Source organism: Fringilla coelebs, assembly GCF_963513975.1.
Source record: "Fringilla coelebs genome assembly, chromosome: 11".
NCBI lineage: Eukaryota > Metazoa > Chordata > Aves > Passeriformes > Fringillidae > Fringilla > Fringilla coelebs.
In genome coordinates this window covers 8,497,973-8,517,322 of record NC_140037.1, presented here as the reverse complement: position 1 = coordinate 8,517,322, position 19,350 = coordinate 8,497,973, and the positions used below count along the sequence as shown (strand labels likewise).

Genomic DNA, 19,350 nt, shown 5'->3' with positions numbered 1-19,350 from the left:
GGCGGATGCACCAATAGCAGCGGCGCTCGCGGGCCCTCCCAGCCAATCAGCGCAGCCTCCGGCGAGGGGAGCGGTGCGGCGCGGCGGAAGGGCCGTGCCGCCCACGGGAGCGGCAGCGCCGGGGTTCCGCCCGGGTTCCGCCCGGCGGCCGATGCCCGGGATGGAGCGGCGGGTGATGGCAGGGCCGGGCCTGAACGGGAAGGCCCGGCCCGATCCGGCTTAACCGCACTCGGCTCGGCCCCGGGCCCAGCCTCCGGGCCCTGCGGGCAGGCGCGGGGAGGCGGCGGGTCCGGGGGGCGGGGGACGGCTTTGCGCGGCGCACGCGGCGCGGCGGTCACGGCGCGGGTGCAGGTAGGTCATGGCGGGCCCGGCCGGGCCCGCCGCCCGCGGCCGCCTCACGCTCGGGGCCGCCCGTCCGGCCCCGCGGCCCCGGCCCGGGGCGAACGCGGTGGCTGTGGCGATGTGCTGCGCCCTCCTTCCCGCCCGCCCCGCCATGGCCGGTCCGGTCCCACGCCTGCGCCACACCCCCCTCCCCTCCGGCCCTCCCTGCCCGGCTTGGCCACTCTGCCCCCGCTCCCGCGCCTCGGCCCGGCTCTCGCACCCCTTCCCTCGTCCTCCCCGCCCCTCTGCGTGGCTCCCCCCGCATTATGTCCATCTTTTTGTCTTCCTGTTTTTTTTAGATCCCACCAAAGCTCGGCCTGCCCGCCCCACGCTGCTGGACAGCCCGGCTGGTCGGTGAGCATCTGCTACCCCTCAGTAGGTCGGGCAGAGCGGAGCGTGGAGTCAGAGGGGCTTGCTCCAGGCAGGGTAGAGTCCAAACCCCCAAGAAGAAGCTTTAGAGTGTCTCCACATGCCCTTAAGTCACCAGATCCCCGAGTTGTTGCCAGAGCCGGGCTGGGTTTTTTCAGGAGGGCTCAGCACCCTCATAGCTCTGAGGTGTGCAGGCAGCTCTGAAGCCCAGCAGAAGGCCAGGCTGGCCAGCCTTGCTTTGGGGCTGTAGCTGTGTCAGCACAGCACTGCTGAGGCTCAGCCGTGCTTTTCCTTGGTGCCTAAATGGCAGCTGAACTCCCTGTTGCTTTTTAGAACAGAAGGTGATAAAGGGTGCGATTTATTCAGCACACTGACTTCCAGCTCTGGGGTGGTCCAAGCAGCATCTGGAACAATTTCTGTCACTGTTTCCATAAAATATTTTAATGTACCCAACTCAAAACCAAATAAATTGTTGTCACTACAAGCTGCATTCCTCCTCCTGGCCATTTTGACATTTATCCATCTATTATGGCTCAGAAATCCATCCAGGTCCCAGAACAGCATTAAACTTCTAAGACTGATGCTGAGATGGACAGAACTTCTGCCAATATTATTCCTGTCTGTGGGGATTTGGATTTGAATCTCCCCAAAACAGCACTTTGAGCAACTCAGCCTTCTACAGCTATGTTGATGGGAATGTTAAAATCTCAAAGGATGTTGCTGCAATCCTGCAAATTTAAGCTGTTGGGGTTTTTCTTGGTTGTGATGGGTTTTTTGATAGCTTATGAAGCAGGCAGTGTAAGAACTTGGGTTTAAAACTGGCTTAAAATATAAGTAAGCTCTCTTCTCCTTCCACTCATGTCTTCCTTCAGGCTTTGTTTTTGCTTTCTAATCAAACCTGCAGCAATAAGACACTGTGTATGTTTTCAGGTGCACTGTCTGAGCGTGTGCTTGTGGAATCTCCAGTTTCTTTGGTGTGTTTGGGTGCTGCAGACACCTGTCCCACCCCAATCCCATTCCTGTCCCACCCCAGACCCATTCCTGTCCCACCCCAAACCCAACTGACGGTTTTGCCTGACCTCAGGATTTTCCATGTGGCACTACCTGGCACCTCCACAGGCCAGACTGAGCCTTTCAGCTTTGCAGTTCTGGGGAAGCTTGGGGCAAAGGGTGACAGCACACATGAACCTCTGCCCATTCTGCACAGTGTCCTCTGCATGAGACCTTGTTCTGTTGTCCTGGCTCTGTCACTGCTGCCATCTCCACTGCCCGTGACACAAACGTGCATGCTGTGCTTTAGTCCTGCTCCCTGTAGTTCAGCCAGGCTGAACCAGAGCAGTATTTGGATAGGAGACCTTCCAGGAGAGCTTACCTACAGTAGGAAATACAATTCACTTCCTGAGACTTATTTTTCTATTTCTGGAGCCAGTCTTGAGCCTTCTGGTTTTGGGGATGATGACCTGTAAAAATTCCCAGCTTTGAACGTAATAAAATCAAGTTCTTGGGCATTTCTGATCATGATGGAACTTCTTGCAGTTTACTGCAGAGTATCCTGGCCGAATTCCACCTGGGGTGATTATGTTCAGCTGTCTGAAAATGATCAGTGGCAATTGCTGCATTTCACTGTTGGGCAGAGTTCCACACAGGAGTTTAAATTTTGTAATGTGGCTTAGGGTAAAGCAGAAAGGAAAAGAATTACTCTAATTAACTGTAATTCCTGAAAGCCTTGTGAGGCTTGTCAGACTGCAGCTACATTCCTTTAAATGCCAGTGATCCAGGTGGTGGGGCATTCCTTGGAATGCCTGTCCCTCATCACAGGATGGCAGCCAGAACAGTGGTGCTTTGCGTAGGGCACACACACATCCCCACACATCAAGCAAGGAAACAAACAGAATGGGTGAAAAACAGAAGTAATAAAAGAACACTCAAAGTTTTCTTTGTGATGGTGCTGTTCAGGCTGACCCGTGGTTGGTGTTTTGTTCTCAAAAAGGCTGAGTGCTCTTCTGGCTCAAAAAGGTAGAGAAACACTGATGTAAGATATGGAAGGCATCATGGAAGAGTATTTTCTGTTATATACGCACCCTGATGTATAACAATTTATTTTTTTCTCTCCCTGACCTTCCCTCCTTTATTTTGTACCCAGATTTTCTTGCTCCTCTTTGAAATATGCCTTATAACCTTACAAGTTTTCAGAAGACCACTGTGTTTCACTGGGATAAGGAATATTGCATCTGCTTCATAGCAGGAGGATGTTGTATGTGTTACAGCTTAACTTTGTTCTACTTTACACCTAGATAAAGGATGAAGACTGTCTGTACCATTTTGATTACCTCTTCTAGGGTTCAAAGAGAATCATTTCCCCTGACCTCCATTTGCTAATGGCTCAGCTTGATCTAACTGGCACACAGATAAACGTGCTGTTAAACAAAAGTTACAGTAGCAGGAACCACCTCAGTGCCCCAAGCTCCTCCGCCCGTGTTGGTGGCTCTCTGTGACCAGCCAAAAGCCGAGTGACGCAGTCCTGAGTGCTGCTCCCGAGGAGTTTGGGTGTGAATGGACAGTGCTGCCACCCTGAGAGATGAGACAAAGGACCCTGCACCCTGACAGCTCAGCGAGCTCCAAAGATGAGAGTCCTGCACACCGAGCTCTGTGCTCTGTCTCCAGAGTGATCTTCGTTCTTGTTGAGCTCACCTCACTGCTGGTCACCAGTTTTGCTTTTGGGATTTAGACCACCTCTTTTTTCCCCCCTGTTTTACACAAAGACTGTTAATAGGACTGTTAGTGGAATGAGCAAAGCCAATACTCACAGGGTTTAACTTCGTACCAATAGCACCTTTTGCCCCAGAATGCCTTACCAGTGCCACCCGGCCCGCGTGTCCCAGTGTACGACTTGGCCTGACGTTTCCGCTGGCTTAGGCACCACCTCAGCCTCCCGAGCTGACTTTTAGGGACATTTCCGCACGTAGCATCTCATCCAAGGAGTCAGACACCACCTGGCTGCCAGGTCCGGGAGCTCTCTCCGTGAATGTGCTCAGAGCTAAAGAGACCACGTGTGCAGCCCGCGGGCCGATGCCGTCCAGCTGAGCTGCGGGAGCGCCCGAGGGATGGCACAGGGAGGGGAGGCAGGCGCTCCTCCCGTGCGGCTCTGGGTGCGGCGCGTGGGGGTTTACTGCGATGAGCACCGCAAAACCTGGCTCGTGGCTGCGGAAGAGGCAAGTGTGTGCTTTGAGCTTCCCCGTGGTTGTAGCGTTGCTGTTTCGGGTGCCTCCGCCAGTAACTGCCTGCTCTGTTTGTTACTTTCCCCCAGGAGGAAGGTATGCTGAGGGCTCGGATCCAAAGAGTTCAGGTTCCCCTGGGTGAGGCGCTGCGACCCAGCCAGCTCCCCCCATCCCGGCTGCCTCACATGTGGCAGCTGTCCCAGGGTGAGCAGTACAGGGATAGTAACTCTCGCGTTTGGGAGATAGAGCACCATCTCATGGTAAGGATGGTGGCAACAATAGAACATAGTCATTCCTGTTTGTGAAGTCATTTGAGATCCTTGAGGGACGGCAAAGGACTGTTACTTTGTTGAAGTCCATTAGCTCAACCACAGTAACTGTAGACGTATTGAACTTTTCCTTGTCACTTACAGCTTGATGGTGTTGAAGAGCTGCTGCTTAAACTCGTGCCTGGGGATTAATCTGGTATGTGCAGACATTACCCCTGCTTTGTACTGTGCACTGTTTACTCCCAGTCTTTCTTTAATATGAGTTTTTGTCTTTCAGGAGCAGTGGCTCTAGGAAGATGCCATTGTCTGTTTTGTACAATAAAAGGTTCTCTCTCCACTGAAATGCAGCCACCTTTGAGGTGGAAGCAGTTAAACAACACACAGCAGCATCACACAAGAGTTTAGAACAGGCAGTGAAGAGGAGTATTGTGACCAAGTGAAACATCAGGGGGAGTTCTAGGTAGGCAGAATGTAATTGCCCCAAGTGGAATTCGGCCAGGATGCTGCAAACAATGCCCTAGTGATACTGGAAACTGCTGTGGGCTGGTGACTTGTCAGAATCTGGAAAGGCAGCAGCGCCCAGCTCTGAGCAGAGGCTCAGAGGGTTCAGTCTCACCACCACTTTCAGTGACACTGGTGCTTTCCTTAGAGGTCTCCCTTTCAACTACTGGTACCACCAGCTTTTGCTTGGCTTTTGATCTTACACTGACACAGTTACAGGTGTCACAGCTGCAGAAAAAATCAACTCGAGTGTCTGAAATGCTTTTCTGATGGATTTGAACAAGATGGAGCTGTCCTCCAATCTTGTTGAGGGTTTTTTTGGATAGAGGGAGAGGATTTCCAAGAGACTTCCTCCTGAAACAAAATGAAAAGAGCCCTTCTTCTTGGCTTTATGGCATATACACAACTGAGTTGTTTGGTTGATTGTTTTTTTTAATGCCTTCTCCAGCTGTGGTTCCATGACTTGCCACCAAATCCTTGGTTGGGTAAAGCTCACAGAGGTGGATTTCACATAAATACATGTCTCAGTATAAGGTCTAGAGATAGAAGACTCTTCAAATTTAGTCAGCCGTGTTAATTTGAATATTTTCTGGAATCTTTGTAAATCCAAGTGGAAAAGGTCACATTTTAACTAGAGAAAAGAAGAAGGCTTTTAAACTTAGTGACATGAAACTTCCTCTGTTCATTGTCTCTATCATCATCTTGTAGCCAGACAGAGTTCTTGTGTATGTTGGCAGGCACCTGGAAGCAGCAGTAGATGTTTTCTGAATGATGACAGTGGGGGAAATTGGGAGCTCCTAAAAGATGTGGCTGTAGGACAGTCTTTCCCCCCCTCCCCGAAAAGAACCCTGACCTACAGTAACATTTTCTATCATTTTAGTTCCTGAACATGTCCCGGAAGGATCCCTGCCAGAAACAAGCCTGTGAAATACAGAAATGCTTGCAAGGTACCAAGTGTCTTTTTGTCTTTGGTGTCTTGATTTTTGGTGGAACTTAATTCTTTTAAATTAACCTTGTCTTTTCACCTTGAGAAAGAACAAAGCACATTAGCATCACCTGGTTGCAACATGAACAAAATTAAAATGTCTGATTTTAATAGAATTGCTTTGTGCTTAATTGGAAATAATGAGACCTCATTAGTATAAAGCAGATCATTAGTAACAGTAATGTGCTTGTAGTGTTCTCCATGCTGGCAGTGAGATCCCAGGTGTATTTTTGGGACTCAGCTGTGGGCAGGGAGAGCTAGACATTATAATAAGCTCTCTTACAGTGTGGTTAGTGAGGGAGTAGGTGGATTGTATGAGAAGACTGCAGAGCTGCTCCAGGGGTGTTTCAAGAATTCTGTCAGGAACAGGTTAGGTGATCTGTCCTCCAGGTGTGAGATGGTCTTCCTGTCCTCAGCAATTGTCTGGAGACTACCTTTAATGTCCTCATGGTTTGGAGCATTCTCCCATGAATGACTAGCTTCTCTCCCTGTATTACTGCACTTAAAAGCTGATGGTTGACCCTGTTTTGGTCCCATCTGTGGCAATGTTCTTTTTATAGCATTTGTGGAAGTTGTTCCAAGTGTTTTGCCTGTATAGGTTTGTGTAGAGTGTTGATCTGAATGGTTAAGTGTTGGCAGAGAAGCTCTTTGCTGCATGTACATGTCACTGTCACTGCTGCTGTTGATGTATTGTGCTGTGGAGCTGTCTGACGTGCACAGATGAAGCAGCTGAGTTGACAGAGAGCAAATCAATTCCCCTGTAAAAATTAAAGTACAGAGCCTTGGCTGCCCAGTCACTGTACCCAGTGTGTGAGATGGAGGGTGTGAGCTGGACCTTTGGGAGATGCTGACTTCTCAAAAGTCATTGTTCCAAAGATCTTGCTGCTCCTCTGTGAGACTGAATGCCTGCTGTAAATCTCTTTTGTGTTTTCCTATCTGTGTGTGACTTTCAGCAATGCATCCTTGACAGATGATGGTGTGCCTGTACATAGGTACAGTTTTATAAACAAAGCTGCAAAGGCAGAGGGACAGTTAGGAGAGCCTTGGAGCACTCATCAACTGCAGGTTATGGCAGAGAGAGATCAGCTCTCCTCTCCAAGGGCCTGCCGTGCCTCCTGGGTTGCCAGCCTGCAGAAATCACCACAACCTTTTTCTCAGGCTTGATCTCTGTGTTTGTATTACAGCTCACTCACCAACCCAGTCAGGGAATTCATAGCCCAGTGATCACAGCAGTGTGGTTTGCTCATTAACCCAAAGATGTTCACTGCTGCTTTCTGGGCTCTCCACGGGTGCTGTGTGTCTCACATTATGCTGCTGTTGCTTCTTTTAATCTTTTAAAAGTCAGAGTGCAGCTGTGTAGTGGTTGCAGAGCTCATCCAGGGCAGAGCAGGGGGCTGTGCATGCCCTGTGTTTCTGGGCAGACAGGCAGGTGGTTCTTCACTCAAACCAGTCTGAGTCTCTTCCTGCAGGACTCCTCTCTGAGTCACAGAAAGCCACAGCTTCAGATAGCTAAAGAGAGGTTTTTGTGAGCAAGAAAATGATGGAATGCTGAAGAGCTGGGCTAGGTGTGCTCCCTCAGGGAACAAACCATGTTCCTCTCTGCAGACCTGGTGTCTCCTTCTTATTTTCTAGCAAACAACTACTTAGAGTCCAAGTGTGAAGCTGCGCTTGAGGAGATGCGGAAATGCTGCGCTCGGTTCACCAAGGGCAGGTCCGTCTGTTGTTCAGGGTTTGAGAGAGAAGAAAGGGAGAGAGAAAAGGCTAAGCTGACTTCAAAAGGAACTTCCCCACCACCTCAGTAACACAATGCATGGACTCACTTGAAGAGCTCGTTCGTGTGTGTTTTTTCAAGCCTTCTTTAGACTTTCAGAAAAGCCAGATTGCTCCTGGAACACACCGTTCAGCACACCAAAAAGCATTACACAGTACCAACATATGGCCTGGTTAACAAACTTTATTTTCTGTACGAAAACATAATCTATGTTGCCTCTGCATCACACCTGTGAAATGTCAACTTGTTGTTTTTAGGATGCTTACCTTACTCTAATCCATCCTTGCTCTAAAAATGGAGAATTGGAACCGAGTTATTCTGGCTTCTGGAGTGAGAGGTACAGGAAATGAGCTCAGAAGAGTGAGTTTAAACATGAAACAAACCCATCTTGATACAACAAAGGTATTGCTGCCACCATGCAGTAGTTCCAGACAACATATGCCTGTCCAGTGGTTCAAGCTCAAGAATGGGAATCAGGTCTGATGATTGTTCCTAAGTCTTGTATAGATCATGAGTGACTACAAGTCACTTTGCCTAAGTGCCTCACTTTTCCACTGGACAGAGTTGTTTATTTTATATTTGAATTGCCTACACGCTGCTATTTGCATGATAAAAATGTTACAGGAATATAATTTCAGGGATTGCTACAGGGATAGGATATTTTTTTAAAAAAGCAATATTCATTTGAAAGATTTGACTGTTGATACAAAATTTATAAATTTATGTCTAATTGAACACCTTTAAGCAATATGCTTTGAATCCCAGTCTAGTTAAAACTGCTGATACCCAAAGGCCTGTCACAGAGCCCTGGGCTAGATCCAAGAACTGACTTAGGTGCTGCTTACTGAACAAGCAGTTGTAGGCAGTTATTTTCCACACAACATTCCAGACTCACTCCCAAGCCGGCTGTGTCTGGACCCCAGGAGAGATGGCTTTCCAGAAGCTCTCGGCCATGCAGCAGAATTTCCTGTGACCTGTAGGAAGAGCTCATAGACAGGTTCCTGCACCACCCTTCAGAGCTGCCTGTCTTGCTGTCCCCTGTAGCAGGAGTCCAGGCACCCAAATATCAGGCTCCCAACCCACTAGCCCTAACTCTGTATTAGATCTAGCCGTAAAGGACTTTTGTGCTGTGATCAAGTACAACTTACTTATGAAATAGAGCTTCTATAAACCACTGAGGTCTAGGCACAATAGCTGTGTGTACTGAATCCTAGAAGAGCAAACCATCTGTATTCACTGCTCTGAAATACCATGGTACAAAATAAACGACTGGAACAAATTGTGGTCTCTGCTTGTTTGTTGAGCTGCAAGCCGAGTGGCTTGGCTGCCATTCACAGCCCAGAGCCATGTGAGATCATGTTTAAATAGAAGCTGCTTGATATTTTTGTAACCGGGGCTGAAGATCAGAATAGTTTTGGGCTTGTCTTCCCCTCCCACTGCCACCCCCCCAAGAAAAAAAACTTTAAGATGAAACAGGGGGTTTAGTGTCCCTGAAAAGCAGGGAAAAGTGATGACAATGTTGTGAACCACCTCAAACACTGACAAGTAGCTGATTTTTCTCTTTTGCCTTATCTGAGCAGGAACAGTGGAAAGAAAGTCACTAATAGATAAATAGATAAAATATATATATTTAGGCTTCTGTTGCACCTATGAAAAAGAAATAGCCCTGTCTTCATGCCCATTTGAAGTTGGGTGGAACAAATTTGCTCAGCAGAGGCAACCCAGGCTGGCTACAGACCCACCTCCTGCCCTAGCAGCATCCCACTTCTTGGGAATATGTGTGATTGGTGCCAGGATCATGGTGAGGGATTTAATAAGGTAGCCCAGATTACCTGCATGGATGAGGGGAGGCTGGTACCCCCATAAACTCATTTATGTTGGAAAAGACCTTTAAGATTGAGTCCAACCATTCCCTCAGCACTGCCAAGTTGACCACTAAGCCACGTCCCCAAGTGCCACACTCCTGCTGCTGCTCTGGCGGTAGGTGCTCCCCTCAGTCAGTGAGACAGGAACGTGCTGGTTCCCAGGAAGCCAACAGACCTCACACAGAGAAGCATTTAGAGCAAAACTGTTTAATAAAATATCACTTCAACAAGCATTTACATACAATATATAAAACCACTTTAAAAGCCTAATGTGTTTGAAATCTCAGAGTGTAACAGATGTCAGAAGTTGTTGAAACAACACTAAAAGGAGCAGGAGTGGGGAGGGGAAGGGACACCTCATCTTGGCACCTGCAGCAATGAAAGTGCTTTCCCACAGAGACCAATCCAGCATCAAAGCTTCCAGTGTTGCCCCACAGCATCAAACAGTGCCAGCCATGAGCCGAACACTGGCACAGCAGAAAGAATTGCCACATCCTGATGTGCTTGTCCATTCCCTGCCTACATTCACCTCAAACTCAGCATAAATCTGTAATTGTTTCCCCTTTCAGCAGCATTTTAGCTCCCTCTCTGGGCCATTTCTCTCTGTAGCAAACTGGGACTTGAGCAGAACTTGCCCCACCTAGGGCTGGGCAGAAGTAGTGACTGACTTGAGCCTGAAAAACATCCCTAAGGTCTGTTAATGATTTGATTTGAGTTTTGTCATTGGGGACAGCTCTGTGGAGATCAGTGCACCTCAGAAGTTGTGTTCTGCAGCCCACCCAGCCAAAGAGCAGCAATGCTATTGTCCTACAGGAACCAGAGATACCTTGCAAGACCAATGTATCTATTTATGCATGTTCACATCTGCAGATCCTACAGAAAAACAAACCAAATCCCCAAAACCCCACCACTGTCTGTAACTCCACTGCTAAACACCAATTTATTGAAGACCCATTTGCTGCATCCCATCACTCCTGCAGTCCAGGATGGCCTTTAGGAAGGCCATTGTTAAAAGATGAGAGCCCAGCTACTCCTTCATTCTCCTTGGCCATATATGGCAGGACAGGAGCAAAGACACCAACTTCTATCTCCTGATTACCTGCAGCCTCTTTTCAGATCCTGAAGGTGAGGAAAACCTCAGCTAAATCAATGTGGTGCTACATGGACACTTCAATCAGCAGAGCTGAAACAAAATTACCAACTGCAAGGGCTCATTCCAAACCCTCTAGTGGAAGAACCCATCATTTCAGCTCGGCCAGCAGCTCTCAGGGGAAGATCCCCTTTCCAGCCATATGAGAGCAGATCACAAGCCTTTGCACAGCACTGGAAACAGGGTGCAGCTGCTGAGCCAGGTGCTGCAAACCACCCACCCACGAGTGTCACTGTTCCCTACCACGTTTCCCATTGAAAGATGAGCCGACTTTCACATAAAATCCCACATTCTGGGCAAGAACTCCTACCTATACCTGCTGGAGGACATCACCACGTTGTCAGACAAGTCTCTATGCTTGCAGAATACCCTGGGGGATGTTTGTTTGTACTGCACACAACTGCACTGAGTCAGACTATCCAAAAACAGCTGAGCTCTACACCAGGGCTGCCTCATCTCCTGCAGGAGAAGGGCTGCAGCTCATGGAATTAAGCAAACAGCTTTTCTCGTGGAAATGGCAAACGCAAAGAAGGAAGGAACATAACTGAGGCAGAAATATGCAAATGAACTGCTCTCACAAGAGCACAGTCTGGTTTTCACTAAAGTTTTGTCATTTCAGTTGCTTGCAGAGACCAGGGAGAAGGAATTTGTGCTCTTCAGTGGCAAGTAAAGGACTGCACTCCAGATTTCACATCATTCCCCCTTTCTCCAGTACAGCTGGCAACAGGGACCTGGACCAGTACAGTGTACCATGAGCAGGGATGCATTTCCTGTCTACAATCCTGTCCCACATGGTTACAGCTCAAGGAGCATCACCAATGCCAAAGTGACCACAGAAGGTTGTGGCAAACATGGAAACCCCAGTCAGAGGCCCAGAGTGATTTACAGTAAGTGGCACAGCTGAAATGCCTGCATCTGACACAGCCAGGCTGGGCCTGCTGGAAGCAGGAGAGAGCCTCAAAGGCTGAGCAGTCAGGTGGTTCTACAGAACAGAACTTGGTGACTTTCAGAACACATGATGAGGAAAGGGCCTGGAGAGTCAGCCTCAGTGCTCAGTTTCCATCAGCAGTGCCAGTGCTGCAGTTCCAGTATGGGGAAGGGTACCAGCAGAGACAAAGCCAAATGGCCATCTATGTGCAGTGAAACAGCAGGGGGAGCGCAGGAAAATCCATAATCCCCTGTCCTGGACACAGCTCAGGCTGTGTCAACCACATTTTGGATTGCACAGATCACCTCTGTGCAGAGGGAAGCAGAGGTGTTCCAGGTACCAGGGCAGGAATACTGAAAGCTAAATTGTGGTGAAGACCTGACACATATAGAGTGATGAAGAGCTTGACACATATACTGGCAGACAAAGGTACATATAACAGTCCTGAGCACCTGCAAGAAGCACATTTAAGAGGTTTCTCTGCCACTACACTTTTACGAAGTTGAAACTCATCAGAAAATTTGAGTCTGGGCGTATTTGGTGGGAAATCATGATACACTGGGAGTTATAAGCTTCCAGACCAACCCCAGCACACTAACAGCCCAGACAAAAGAAAAAGGTGGAAATCAGAATCAGCGTTGTAAGAAATAAGGGCTGGAACCTGTGAGCAGATGGGACTGAGTCTGTTGGCAACATCCTTTGACTTCTAAGTGAGAGGTAACAGCAGTAGAGGAGGGGAGGGGAGGTTGGGCATGAGAGGAGAATGCAGCTTCTAGGATGCCATTCCAAACATGAATCCTCCAGCAAACCCTCCAGTCAGGATAGCGTTCTTCTTCAGAAATATGACCACCTAAGCAGGGGTGAGAAGAGACAACAGTGTTCAACAGTATCAGGCCACCCACTGACTGACCCTCCTGCTAAGAAGAAATGCTTCAGGCTGTTCTTGAGGCAAGTGATGCTCACAGAGATGCCACTGCTCAGATTTGGGAAAACTTCCTACCTAATGACCTCCCCTCCCAGATGTCACCAGCACACAGCCAGATCTTCACCCAGTTCAGCCACAAGCAGCCAGCTCCTCCAGGAGAATGCTGTGAGAAATGATGTCTTCCTAAACTCTAGGCAGGCAAACATCCACAACTTTTTCCATCTCTCCCATTTTGCTGTCATGCAAGAATTCCCTCCTTGTATTTGCACAACTGAACATCCATAACAGCTCAAGAGGCAATCCTGTTTTCTGCTGTCCCTCCAGCACATGCCCTGGGAGAGCTGTCTCACCTCATCCACTCTGCTTTTCACTTCTGGAGGCATTTTATCACCAGTGGTGTGAAATTTCAGCTGCTGCTTGGCTTTGTTCATGTCCCGTTGTATTAGGTTCCAGTCCACCTTGATGTATCCCGTGTGGTTTGCAATCTAGAGTTTCAAGGATTAGAAAAAAGTTCCTGAAGTCCTGTATGACCCCGGCTAAACAGACCCCTTGCTCACCCACCTTCCCTGACCACAGCCACCTCCCACTCACTGGGGGGCACACTGGCTTAAAAATTGGACAGAATACCACCCCTGGAGCTGTGTCAAGTGCTCTGCAACGTTTGTCTCCCACAATAATCCTCCAACTGCTGGGCACACACTGCAGCCCAGCCTGCTTCAGCCTCTCTTCCTCAGTGTAAAGCTGGTATCACATCCCCCTCACAACTGCCATGGGTATTGCTGGGACTCCCTGCAGTTCTCCTGCTGCTGTGGGTGGACACAGCTATTAATAGCCCATTCCTCTCAAACTATTTTATCTGCTCAGGGTGATTCAGCTGTGGAACTCCCTCTGCCCAGAGCAAGCTTTTGACTTTCAGCAGAACAAGCAGAACCAGGAGAGTGAGGGAGAATGAGTCACACATAAGACCTGTCTGCCTGAACAGCAAACAGGTGAGAGCTGAACAAGGCCTGAGAGCTGCTCTACCTGCTCCAGGATGCACCAGATGCATGAACATATCCCAGCAGCTTCCCTCAATGCCAGGTCTCTTGGAAACCAGCAGAAGTGGCAGAGGATAGAGAGAGATCTCCTTCCTCTCCTCTTCCCCAGTGCTTTGCAGTGAGCCCTGTCTGTGTTGGCTGGACTCCTTGGGAAGCCAGGTTGGCAGGAAGCATGTCACAGATATGGGTAAATCCTTCTTGACATGCAGGGCTGTTCCTCCAGGGACACTGTGTCCACAGCCAGACAGCAGAAGGCTGTCTCGTGCTCCACTCAGGTGCCCCTGCAGTAGCAGCTCTCCTGTGCCTTTGGCCTGGCCTTTGCTAGCAGATCCTCAGTGGACATGCACTGGCAATCCTGCACTGGTTTATGCACACTGACCCTGCTTTGCTGTTGCATCCATGTGCCCTGGAGAACACACACCTTTGACATTCACAGCCACACAAAGCCCCTGGCAGAGGGGGGAATGACCCCACATGCCCCAACAGGCAGTGGTTCCTAAGAGAGACCTTTGTCCCCAGGAGCACAGTTCTCAGAAAGCCTGGGCTGCTGTTCATACACACCTGAAGTAGGAAAAAGCCTCCTCCCACTGCTGTCGCTGCCAGCTTTCCAACTTTCTGGAAGATGAATCCAGTACACCTACAAATCAACCAGCATTCAGTCAGGAGAATAAAACACCACACACACACACCACTCATTATGCTTCCTACAGACAAGGCTGCCTTTAGCAGAAGTTACCCAGGACTGGAGACAGCCTGACAAACTGCAGAAGAAACTCATGTGTAACCAGAGAGAAGGATCTGCACCCAGACAAAATTGATGCTTTACAGCTCTTCACTTTGTGCTGTCACATTCCAGCCTTTTTCCGTTTGGTTCTTATCTCTTCAACCTCATTCTCCTCCCAAAAGAGTAACCAGAAACCTGTGATTTCACCAAAATCAACAAGTGACTTTACATTTTGATGTTGTTTTTTCTTTTTAACTGGTATCATCTCTGAGGAGAAATTAGGGAGCACATGTGCTGCTCCATGACAGAGCATGGGGAACAAATCACAAGCCTCTTTCTCACTTATTTGTAAAGTAAGCAGCAAACAACTACTTACTTTACCTTTTAATTTCTCAGAAGAGAAAAATGATGGAACAAGCACACAGCAGTGATCTAAGGCTGGTCTCCAAAATGGGTACCTGCTTTTAACATGAAAAACATTCCTGCAGCCAGCACCACCCCATTGCTCAGTCATGCAGCCACGGGCTGGTGTGCTGTGCCACCCAAACCACACTTCCCTTGGAACACAGTTTCCTTATGAGCATTGCAAACACAGCAACCTGCCTTTACCCATTTCTGAATACACTTAGTGAAGATACAAGAGAGAGGTGGCCAGGTCACACCTCTGTGAGAACACAAAGCTCTGTCATACACTGTTAAATAATTACCCCGTTGCCAGGTGAAGATGAGGGTCATGATAAGAAGCAAAGCAGTGATTACACAAAATTTTCAACTCAAACGATGCTGTGGGAATGAAGTCACAAATAGAGCCACACTCAGTCCCAGCTACAAATGACAGGAAGCCCTGGGAACTGTGAGACCAGGAGGTTTTTAATGCAGATGCCTAAAGCACATCCACCTCCAGTGGAGAAGGCATTCTTGTTTCAAGGGGTTCATATCTGTCTGTCCTAATTCAACAGCAACACTTTTCACCAGAAGTTAAAAATAATTAGAGACCGGTGCCATTTTTTTCCCTTAGAGACAATCCCAGTTCTTCAAGTTACAGACAGCATTTAAGACGGCCCAGAGCTCAGCAGACCATGCCAGGGGACAGCAGGCTGAGCACCCGCCTCCTGTGAATGACTGCCACACGATCCCCCAGCACCTGTCAGTGTGACCCCAGAGACCCAGCCAGCGCCTGCCGTGAGCAGCCAGGGCAGCCCCGGCCCATCTTACCATCCCGTGACCCCTCCGATCACCAGCTGCGTGGCCACATTGTACTTCTCAGCGCTCGACCCCGAGCTGGGGGCGAACATCTTGCGCCACCATGGCCGGTTCTTGGTGTACTCCGCCAGGTCCAGCACGTTGAACGTGTCGTCCTTCGCACCTGCAGGCACCTGGAGAGGCTCAGTGCTGGGACCACGGTACCACAGCCCCCTGCCGCTGCCCGGTGCCTGCCCAGGGGCACAGGAGCCCTGCCCAGACACACGGCTCACGGGGACTGGCACTCCCCCAGGCCTCCGGGAACCCCCACGGCCCTCAGCCCCCTCCCAGGGCCTCCGGGACCCCGTGCCCGGGACCGCTCACTCCCTCGGGGACGCCCCTCGCAGAGCGGCCGGGGCTGGGGGCCCGTGCCCGGAGCCGCCCCCTCGGGCCCTCAAGCGGGGCCAGGCCCCGGCAGCCGCCGCCGCCGCGCGGTGCAAAGGGAGCGACTCCGCGCCCTGCAGCGGGGAGGCCGAGCCGGGGGAGCCGGGGACCCGCTGCCAGGGGAGAGGGGTGGGGGAACCCACGGCCCGAGCCATCCCCGGCCAGCCCAGCCCAGCCCGGCCCACCTGCGCCCGGCACCGCCATGACGCCGCTGCGCTCCGCGCAGGCGCGGGCACGGCGCGCGTCACCGGGAGCGCGCGACAGCGGGGCCGGGAGAGAGGGACCGGGAGAGACGGGCGGGAACGGGGCGGGGAGAGGGGCGGGGACGGCAGGTCGGGAGAGAGGGGCGGGAGGGAAGAAAGAGGGGCGCAAGGGACGGAACGGGAGCGCGCGTGGGTGCAGCGCGGCCGGCCCTCGGCGGTGCCCCAGCGGCGCCCTCGGCGGTGTCCCCGGTGATGCCCTCGGCCGTGTCCCCGTGATGCCCTCGGCCGTGTCCCGGCGGTGCTCCCGGTGCTCCCCCTGCAAGCTGTCCGGTGCTGCAGCAGCACCGCCGCCCCGGAGCGGCTCCTCGGCGCCCTCGGCCCCGGTGTCCCCGGGTCGTTGGCGCTCCCGCCCGAGCGGGTCGGCCGTGCGGTAGCAGCGCTGCTCCTGCGGCACGCAGGGCGGGACAAAGGGGTTCCTAAAGCCCACGGTGGTTTGCTCCCTCTGAGATGCGAGCTGTTGCTTGGCTGGGAGCTGTCACAGCGCAGAAACAGCGCGTTTTGCCACTCCCTGGAAGGACTCCAAGCCCTCCGGCATCCTGGGCACTGAGCAGCCGGGCACACCAGCTCAGGCGTGCTGGGAGCAGCACGGGGGTCCCGCTGCAGGGCAGTCAGCCAGCACACCCAGGCCTGCTCTGCCTCTGGCCCAGAGCTGATTTGGGCAGCTTGGACATGCTGCCTGGTAGGAACATCTTACTGTTTCCCCTGAAATAATGACACCTCTGATTTCTGAGCCATTAATCACTTGAGCTTCTGTAAAGCAAAAGCCACCTAATTCCCAGCTGGGGATGCAGCTGCCCAGGGTGTAGCAAAGATGGAAATGGTGAGACACGACAAGCAAAAAAAAAAAAAAAATTGTGAGATTGTGACAGAGGAGACTTGACCCTCATTTGGGGTTAAGGGAAAGCAGCGTGTGAGTAGGAGCAGGGTGCAGGCGGCGTGGGACGTATAGGGGAACAAACACACAAACGCTCTTCTAGGAACTAAACACTTCTAGGAACTAACAGCAGCACTCTTCTGCCCTGGTGAGGACATCCTGCTAGTAAACATCCCAGCACCTCGTTGCCCCTTGCACGTAGGTCGGACGTTTTGGGACCTTCAGGAATGTCCCACGTGTTTCCAGGAATGTCCCACGTATTTCCTGTACTGCCCTGATGAGGGGGAACTGGCTGGAGCAGTGTGTGCATTCAGATCAAAGTGACAGGACAGCACTTCCCCGGGCACAGGAGGAAAAGATGTGGCTGGGGAAGGGATGACTGGAGGCAAGTTGGCCCCTAGAAATCTAATCTGAGCATCAGTGTCAGGTGGCACTGGGGTCTCCTGCATGTCTGGTACATGACAGGCTTCCATCCCTGTCCAGCACATGTCCTTGGTTGTGTCTCCCCTGCCCTGAGCAAAGGGATGCCCTCATGCCCTGGGGCCAGGCAGGTCTCCTGTGGTAGCTCCAGCTGTGGGCTCTGCTGCAGATGATCCCAGGGGCACCTGATCGCCTGGGCATCTGCAGCATGGCCTCAGCTTTCCTAGCACATGTGCACCTTCATCTGGTGCAGGTGCTCAGCTTCCTCCAGCAGGATGACAAGGTGGAGGTGGCTGAGGGCTGGGGGCTCCTGTGTGGTGGGGTCAGGCACAGCCTGGTGTGGTGGGTGCAAGGACAGACCCAGCCCCTCAGCAGCCCACAGCCACTGCAGCATCCTGCCAGGTGCCTTCCTGCTGTTCAGCTTTGGAGGCACGGGCATGAAACGCCATTCCCCATCTCAAAGGCTTCCTCTCCCTCCTGGCGCCCCCACAACCTTCCAGCCTCCATGGCCAGGCTGAGCCCACCAGCCCATGGGAGCTTCCAGAGAGTGTTTCTGCTGCCTGACTCATTCAGAGCTGCCTCTGATGTGAGGAACAAGAGAGAAAGCAGAAATGCACCACTGACCCACTTACTGCAGGGAAACCCAGCAGAGGAAAGCAGGCTGAGTTTTGGGACCTCTTCCATGGCAGTATTTCGACTCTGATGCTAGGGTAGGTCCATCAGGGATGGATTTTCTGGATACTCAGGGGTGTTGGTGGCATCAGCCCTGCTGCACTGCTGTTCCCTGGGGGTCCCTGTGCCTGTGGGTTTGCCCATCCAAGAACTGCACTGGGCTGCAGCCCCTCTTTGCTCCATCACTGCTGGGGTGCAGTAATTTGGAAGTGCTGCTATGAGGGGCCCTGCCTGGTCCTCCAGACAGATCTGTGCCATGTGGCACAGCTGTTTTCCTGGTGCCAGGAAGGGTGAGTGCCCTGTGCGTGGCTGCTGCTTCTGAGCTACTCAGTGTTCCTGAGAAGCTGTCACGAATCACTCGTTCTCTCTCACACACACGCACAAAAGTTCCAGAAGAGATTAGACATGGTTCAAATAATTCTGAGTAATATTTATCTGCTCCAGTCTGTTATTGTTCTGAGAACTGCACATTTCAGGGAAACAACCTTGTGTGCGTGTGGGTCCTTGGCTCTGGCAAAATATGTTCTCTGGGAGTCTCCATGGCAGGAGCCTGTCGTGGCTTTTCCATCCCATTTGCACAGGAGGACAGTGTCCTTGGGGAGGGCAGATGAGCTCCAGGCAAGACTGGAATGCCAATTCCTCTCTGCAGCTTTCTCAAAGGCACAGCTGCTGCCTGGCCCAGCCCTGGCTGACACTGGCAGTTTGCAGAGCCCTTGGAAGCTGCACAGCTGTTAATGGCACCCACTGGCTGGGACCATGCTTGCTCTTGCTGGAGCATGTGGGGTCCAGCTTGGCATGCTGGGCCAAGGAGGAGCTGGGCTCCCTCTGGATGTCCAGCTGTCCTTGGCCTGATTTGTTTCACACTGGCTCTCGTGTGTCTGCACAAAGCTGCTGCTGTGTGCAGCTAAGGCCAGGATCTGGGCCCCATCCCCAAGTTACTTCCAATTGTCACACCTGGATTCCCTTTCCCACAGCCTTGAGTATCTGGATAATATTCTCTTTCTGGCCTCCTGGGTTACACCTCATCTCTCAGGTTTTCCCTTATTTCTCTGGGCCAGGAACCTGGAGCTGCCTCCCAGTAGCTGAAAATGGTTAATTCAGCACTTGTCAATGTCACAACCATTATTTTCTGTCTGTGTCCAGGCTCCTGCCACTGCAGCCCCCAAGGGATGCTTTTCCTGACTGTCCTCTGTGATCTCTAGATGTTGTCATCCCACGTCTGGGCATCTGTTCTGCCCAGAGCATCCCTGCCAGGGTTAGAGTCAAGAAGTTTCTGTGTTGCCCTATGCAGAACTCTGCAGAGTTGGAGCACCCCTCCTGGCAGCCTGTCCCAACCCTCCCCCATGCCCATCCCATGCTGCCCCCCTCAGCT

At 51.4% G+C, this 19,350-nt stretch overlaps 2 protein-coding genes across 14 annotated transcripts; one reads left to right on the top strand and one right to left on the bottom strand.

Moving 5' to 3' along the window:
- Nucleotides 1-146: 146 nt before the first annotated feature.
- On the top strand, nt 147-8,746 carry CMC4 (C-X9-C motif containing 4). 13 transcript variants are annotated; one of them, XR_014616432.1, is made up of 7 exons: nt 147-351; nt 681-735; nt 2,894-3,962; nt 4,058-4,228; nt 4,382-4,433; nt 5,619-5,685; nt 7,356-7,429. XR_014616432.1 is itself a non-coding variant. In XM_084212943.1 (7 exons), the coding sequence occupies exons 4-7, from the start codon at nt 3,925-3,927 to the stop codon at nt 7,523-7,525; spliced, it is 327 nt and encodes a 108-aa protein (XP_084069069.1). In that variant the 5' UTR covers nt 147-351; nt 681-735; nt 2,894-3,004; nt 3,090-3,924; the 3' UTR covers nt 7,526-8,746. The 13 variants fall into 13 exon arrangements, 12 of the variants coding, with proteins under 12 accessions (XP_084069069.1, XP_084069070.1, XP_084069067.1 ...); XM_084212943.1 differs by lacking the exon at nt 4,058-4,228 and having other exon boundaries at nt 2,894-3,004; nt 3,090-3,962; nt 7,356-8,746; XM_084212944.1 differs by lacking the exon at nt 4,058-4,228 and having other exon boundaries at nt 3,090-3,962; nt 7,356-8,746.
- Nucleotides 8,747-9,556: 810 nt separating this feature from the next.
- On the bottom strand, nt 9,557-16,002 carry FUNDC2 (FUN14 domain containing 2). Its single transcript, XM_084212934.1, has 5 exons — nt 15,935-16,002; nt 15,339-15,489; nt 13,961-14,036; nt 12,713-12,847; nt 9,557-12,287 (listed from the first exon to the last, which is right to left on the bottom strand). Exons 1-5 carry the CDS (start codon nt 15,951-15,953, stop codon nt 12,210-12,212), a joined length of 459 nt encoding a protein of 152 aa, XP_084069060.1. The 5' UTR covers nt 15,954-16,002; the 3' UTR covers nt 9,557-12,209.
- Nucleotides 16,003-19,350: the final 3,348 nt, after the last annotated feature.